Source organism: Cyprinus carpio, chromosome A3 (assembly GCF_018340385.1).
Source record: "Cyprinus carpio isolate SPL01 chromosome A3, ASM1834038v1, whole genome shotgun sequence".
Lineage (NCBI taxonomy): Eukaryota > Metazoa > Chordata > Actinopteri > Cypriniformes > Cyprinidae > Cyprinus > Cyprinus carpio.
Window position 1 is genome coordinate 11,186,447 of NC_056574.1, and position 6,693 is coordinate 11,193,139.

Here is a 6,693-nt window from a genome sequence, read left to right on the forward strand (position 1 = left end):
GAATTCTAATTAAAATCTAATCGGGACATTTTCAGGCTGCATCAGAGTCTGTTAACAGCAAGCGTTTGGCTCAGCTCGAGCAGCGTGTGGCGGCGCTGTGGGAAAGTGTCCAGCAGGGGGAGCTGAAAGCCAAGCAGCAGCATGAGGGGGCCGTTGGTTTGGTTCAGGCCCTTGAGGATCAGATGAACACACGGACAGACAGAGAGAGTCTCAGCCTGTGGGTTTCTCAGCTCCTGGAGCCCAAGTTCACCGCACTTAAGGGAGAGATGGAGAGAGTAGAGGTTAGCAGGGCGGAGGTCAGAATGTGTGCTCATCTTGTGTTTTACCCATTAGGTTTCATATTCTCTTTTAGCTTGTTTTCTTAGTTTTGATCTTTTTAGTTATATTCACTTCAAAAATGATGTTATTTTCACTTCCAAAGTGGTCACAAAAAAGTTTAATTTTTTTGTTAATGTATTTCTTCATTATTAGATGTTTTTCCTTAAAAAAAATAATAATAATAAAATGTAAAGACTTAACATAAACGTTACAAAAAATAATAATAAAATGTAAAGACTTAACATAAACGTTACAAAAAATGATAGATTTTTCTTAAAAAAAAAAAAAAAAATGTCAAATTCTATTCACACAACAAAATGTTATTGTTATTATATTATGTAGTTATTTATATTTGTTTTTTTTTTTGATTTTATTATGAAATTTTTTTTTTGTTATTATTGTTTTTTTTTAATATTTTTATTTGTATTTTTTGTTTGTTTTTTAATGAATATAAAAATATATGGATATAAAGTAAACAAAAAATAATAAATACAAAATAAAATTTAAGCATATTTGAAAGTCCCGCTTTTAATGTTACTAGGCAATGATTTTATCCAGAAACTTCATGAATGTTTTGAAGAGATATTTCCCTGAGAAAATGTCTTGCTTCTCTAACAACTGTTAAAGTACAGTATTTTGTCTAGTTGTTATCAGTTATGTAGTGTTTTTTCTTCCAGGCTGAGGAACAGCATGCGCAGCATCAGGCGAGTCTTGAAGCGCGACTAGCAGAGCTGGAACTGCTGCTGAAGAACCTGAACTCTAGAACTGAGGTATATCACACACTCTTACACTTTTATGACAATGACTGAAATGACAGTTTAGAGATTGTTCTCCCATGTCCTCAGAAATCTGTATATATGAGGTTTTTCTAACATTTTTTCAGTTTTATGATGCTGTTTTTAATTTTCTGGTTTGTTTTTTTTTGCTATGTACTTTTTAATTGTTACGGATGATTTTGCTTTTTTTTTTTAAATGCCCTACACAACTGTTGAAAGGTTTGGGGTCAGTAAGTTGCTGGTGTTATCACTTATGTGAAATATCATTAAAAATACAGTAACTGTTACGATATGTGAATATTTATGAATGCATTTTCTGTGAGTGAGTTTGTGTCTCACACTCACCAAAGCTGTATTTATTTGATTGTTAAATGTTTATTAATATTTATTTTTTTTGGTTTTTTGTGTGATATGATTCTTCAGAAATATTTCTGTTAGAAACATTTCTTATTACTGATAATATTTTCCTGCCACTTTTGATCAATATAATGCATTTTTTTAAAATCATTCTTACTAACATAAAAAATGCTAATAAAATACTATTTCTAAACATGTGTGTACCTAATTCTGTCTCAATGTTCTTCTCAATCAAAGGAAATCCATCTAACACAGCAGACTCCAATGCAGGCTCCTGTCAGGTAGACATGCTAATACATCACCAGCTAAAATGCTTGTTTTGGGCTCCTCCTGTCTGAGTATTAATGTCTGCTCCTGTGTTTCCCGCTGCAGTGTTGGAGTCTCTCAGGAGAAGCATGAAGCTTTGCTCTCTGAGGTTCAGAGGTTGGAAGCAGAGCTGGGCCGCATCAGAGGAGACCTGCAAGGGTTGATGGGATGTAAAGGGAAATGTGACCAACTCGACACCATACATGAGACCGTATGTAATGTTTATATACGGCACATAATACATTTATCCTGCTATTTCACTTATTTATGTATATAAAATCAAATCTCTTGTCCAGGTGTCAGCGCAGGTGAAGGAACAGTTGTACGCTCTGTTGTACGGTCGTGACGGAGGTGAAGCAGAGATTCCCGAGCCGCTGCTGCCCTGGCTGGCTTCTCAGTACACACGCTCCTCTGACCTCACCGCGACCCTCATGGCCCTGGAGCGCAGCATTCTGGGAAATCTGTCCCTGCAGCTGCAGGAGAGCAAACAGCAGCAGTTCTCAGCTGAAACAGTTACTCAGACCGTTGCCCACACCGCCGGGGCTGCTGGGATGTCAGAGGAGGTACTACAACTGTTGTTTTGTTATACACCTAGTGTTCAAAAGTTTGGGGTCAGTAAGATTAGTTCTTTTATTTGAAACAAATAAATACTTTTATTCAACAAGGATGCATTAAATTGATCAAAAGTGATAATAAAGACATTTATAATGTTACAAAAGATGAACTTTCTATTCATCAAAGACAGTATCACAGTAAAAATGGATCACCGTTTTCTTAAAAATAATAAGCATCAAAACTTTTTTTTTTTTTGGCCTTGACAATTATAATTAATATTTCTTGAGCAGCAAATCAGTATATTAGTATAATTTCTGAAGGATCATGTGACACTGAAGACTGCAGTAGTGATGCTGAAAATTCAGCTTTGGCCACATGAATAAATGATATCTTAATATATATTAAAGTGGAAAATAGATATTTTAAAAATTTTAATAATATTTCACAATATCTACAGTCTTACTGTATTTTTGATCAAAAAAATGCTGCCTTGTTGAACAAAAAACTTAAAAGGGAAGTGTATAATTCTTCTCTCTTTTTTAATATAGTCTCTATTATCATTTCAATATTGTGATGTCGAGAAGGTGTGTGTGTGTTAGTATTTTTGTGATATTTTGTGAATGTGTGTGTATTTTTTGATCTGGAGCAAATGAAAATTGATTTATGGGTTTATGTTTGGTTTTGTTTTTTTGTTAACATATCATTGTTATTTAAATCTCTCTTCTACTAATGACTGTGTTTCTCAGCAAGTCCAGCTGATCGTCCAGCGTGCGCTGAAGCTGTACTCTGAGGATCGCACCGGACAGGTGGACTACGCTCTGGAGTCTGGAGGTAAGCGCGTCTACAAAACACATACATGTGAACATCACTGGCCCTTCAAAGAGGTTTTTACGTGAGACCCGTGTGTGTGCAGGTGGCAGTATCCTCAGCACGCGCTGTTCTGAGACGTACGAGACAAAAACAGCACTCATGAGCCTGTTTGGAATCCCGCTGTGGTACTTCAGCCTGTTTGGAATCCCGCTGTGGTACTTCTCGCAGTCGCCACGTGTCATCATCAAACCATTAATTACTAGCATCATACATAACAGTATATCAGTTAATGCATCACCGATAGATAGCGGTGGATAGAGTCTTGATATTGAAAGCTTGTAGGTGATATGTATGATGTGATTTTCTGTCTGCCTTACAGCCGGACATGTACCCAGGAAACTGCTGGGCGTTTAAAGGCTCCCAAGGTTATCTGGTGATCAGGCTCTGTTTAAGTGTGGTCCCTACCTCCTTCTGCCTGGAGCATATTCCCAAAAGCCTCTCTCCTTCTGGAAACGTCAGCAGCGCACCACGACGATTCTCTGTCTTTGTAAGAATGCACACTTGTGTCTTGTGTACTTGCATGTATTAACACGCTTTATTTATTGATTTTTAATGTTTTGTGCTTTTGAGTATTTTTTTTGTAAGATGTTTTTAGTTAAGTGTTTTTTGATGTGTGAGTCTGCAGGGGTTGGATGACGAATACCAGGAGGAAGGGAAACTGCTGGGTGACTACACTTATCAAGAAGATGGAGAATCACTCCAGATCTTCCCAGTTCTGGTAAAATATGGAATATTCAGAAGGAGCATAATCGCTGTCATAAAAATGGAATTTAGTGTATAACATGGAATGTTCACAATTTGGCCAAATTCTGATGAATAGATCAAAAGTAGGGCTGTACATTTTAAACAAATCATGATATGGACTAGTGTCTGTAAATACTATTAGAGCACAAAATAAGACTGCTATTTAATATGAAGTCTGCATGTGTTCTTTGTGCGAATGAGCGCCACAGTTTCATCTGCTACAAATACTCGAGCGAGTGTGACACTTGTGGTGTTTTCAGCGTCTGCCGTCTCATTGTATGAGAGCGTGTGTTTTTTTCAGATTCTCGAGTGTGTGTGAGCGTGGACACATGAACTTCATCTCCAGAGCAGCTGGAAAATTAGACACACTCAAAGCTCTTCTGGAAAACCTGTCAAAATAAAAGTTCAGTTTAACTTGAAGAAATTATGAAGGAAATACTGTGTATTAGAATGTACTTCTCAAAGAAATAATAGCAATAATAATATAAATAATTCTAAAATTCTTTTTAAAGGAATATCACACCATTTTTCATCTTTGTTTTCATTTAAACAGTAAACCTCTATTGTGCAGCACTTTGTTTGCCAAAAAGTGAATTGTGGAAATGAATTTGACAAGACTGATTTAATTTGTTAAAATTGTATGCATTCATTTTATTATCACTGTTTTTTGATAAGAAACTTAACTGTTTTAAAACAGTATTCAAAAAAAATTAAAAGACAACACAGAATTTCTGAAATGATTAAACACATTTAATAAGGCACTATTAAATATACTGTTAAAATTTTAATAGGTTGTTCAATTGTTAATGTTTTTTTTATGAATGAACTTAATTAGACATCCTTTTTGGCTAATAAAATTTAATTAAACATGTTAAAACAGAAAATGCAAAAATTTGGGAAAACAAATAAAATGGAATTTGAAAATAAAATGAGGACATTCCAAAAGGTAGGAAGCAGCTGTGAAAATAAAATGAGGACATTCCAAAAGGTAGGAAGCAGCTGTGAAAATAATTTTTTTGTGATTATATTTTGTTTATTTTACGTATTTATTTTTTTTTCTTTTTTTTTTTTTTGTTCTTTGTTTTTAGTTTTGGTTAACTTATCTCAGCATTGTGTGTTTTGTTTTTTTAGGAAATATTCAGAGTTTGCAAGCAGTTGGAATACATTGTAAATTGAGTCTTCCATGCACTTTGTTCATACCAGTCATTTATGTAGTTTCATTTTCATTATGTTGCTTACTGGGTTTTGGAATGAAGCTACAATGAAGTTCTGACCACGTTTCATTTTTGTTATAATGCAATTTTGAAGTTCTGACCACGTTTCATTTTGCCTTTTCTTTTTCTCTCTAGGAGAAGAATGACAAGGCCTTTCAGATCATTGAGATGCGAGTGCTGTCGAACTGGGGTCATCCTGAATACACCTGCCTGTATCGCTTCAGAGTTCCGTAATCAGGCCTCGCTGTACATTACTAGATAACCCTTTATGTACATACAGGAAACGCTCAGACTTTGATGCAGCACGGACAAAACTGGGCTTGCAGCTACATTTTTAAGACTCTAATGCGAATGATGGCTGAAACAGAGTTAAAAGGAGCACAGTGGGAAAGAGCAGTGTGTTTCTGATTTGAATGGTGGATGGTGGGGAGTTGAAGTGTGTTTAGGCTAAAGGGTCCCTGTTCTTGCACTGATTCATGCCCTTTTAGCTGGGCCCTGTATTACGCTCCTGCCCCCATGCGCTCTCACCCGTAGAGGTATCTGTGCCTTCAGACAGAACATGCTTCTCTCAATCTGTGTACATTGTTTTGTTTTTGTTTTCCTTTGTTTCCTGAATGTAGAGAGGCGTGAGGTTCAGGACACACTAGTGTAAGTATCCAAGCTTGACTTCAGCCTCGTCCACTGGTCACTGCCGCTTTAACTAGTCATCAGCTAGAAGAGGGAGTGTTTGTTGGTTGTGTAAGTATCCAAGCTTGACTTCAGCCTCGTCCACTGGTCACTGCCGCTTTAACTTAATATGTTCATTTGAAAAAAACTTTACAAAAACTCAATCCTTTTTAGGGTCTCTTCAGATTTTTCACAGTCACATTTGTGACACTATTTAACTTATTGTAAAACCTTTTTAAGCACAAAATCAGTGTTTATTTTCTTAAGGCGAGCTTTCTTTCATCTTTTTCTTTTTTTGTATGTGTGTTTTTTTTTTATTATTATTATATTATTCTTATTATTATTAATGAAATAAAAAAATAAAAAAACATTGTAATAGCCTGTTAGATTTTTTTTATTATTGTTTGAAAAGTAAGGGGTTCGTAATATTGAAATATATATTGATATAAAGATCTATTTATATATACTATTGATATGTATATGATATATATTTATTATCTGGATATTATATAAGAGATAGGACTATTTGACCCAGACAAGTTTTTTGTACAACAGGCACTTCATTTAATGCTTATTAACGGGATTTTTTATTTGTATTTTTTTCTCTCATAATAGCCATAAATTGCAGGAGACACTAGTTGGTTTTCCAGAGAAGGGAAGGGATGTTTATGGACCGCATGTGGACTAATATGTGTACATTTGAACAAAACTGGACATAAAACACTGACTCAGTTATTTGTTTCTCATAAGTAGTCATATCACAGTCATGATACTCTGCAGGAATGTAACTTATTGTAATTAGACCTTTTTTAATCGACTTATATCAGTGTTTATTTTACATAAAGGGGTGCGCCCTGTCATCATTTTCCTTTTTGTTGTGTTTTTGT

The 6,693-nt window shown here is 35.2% G+C and overlaps 1 protein-coding gene across 1 annotated transcript in view; it reads left to right on the top strand.

Moving 5' to 3' along the window:
- Positions 1-5,374, top strand: part of sun1b (Sad1 and UNC84 domain containing 1b) — a 29,078-nt gene extending 23,704 nt beyond the window's left edge. Inside the window, exons 14-23 of the mRNA XM_042732525.1 lie at positions 36-296; positions 996-1,088; positions 1,689-1,732; positions 1,824-1,968; positions 2,054-2,320; positions 3,059-3,143; positions 3,226-3,366; positions 3,497-3,669; positions 3,808-3,900; positions 5,276-5,374. Coding sequence (XP_042588459.1) covers positions 36-296; positions 996-1,088; positions 1,689-1,732; positions 1,824-1,968; positions 2,054-2,320; positions 3,059-3,143; positions 3,226-3,366; positions 3,497-3,669; positions 3,808-3,900; positions 5,276-5,374 — 1,401 coding nt within the window. The remainder of the gene's footprint in view (positions 1-35; positions 297-995; positions 1,089-1,688; positions 1,733-1,823; positions 1,969-2,053; positions 2,321-3,058; positions 3,144-3,225; positions 3,367-3,496; positions 3,670-3,807; positions 3,901-5,275) is intronic.
- Positions 5,375-6,693: the final 1,319 nt, after the last annotated feature.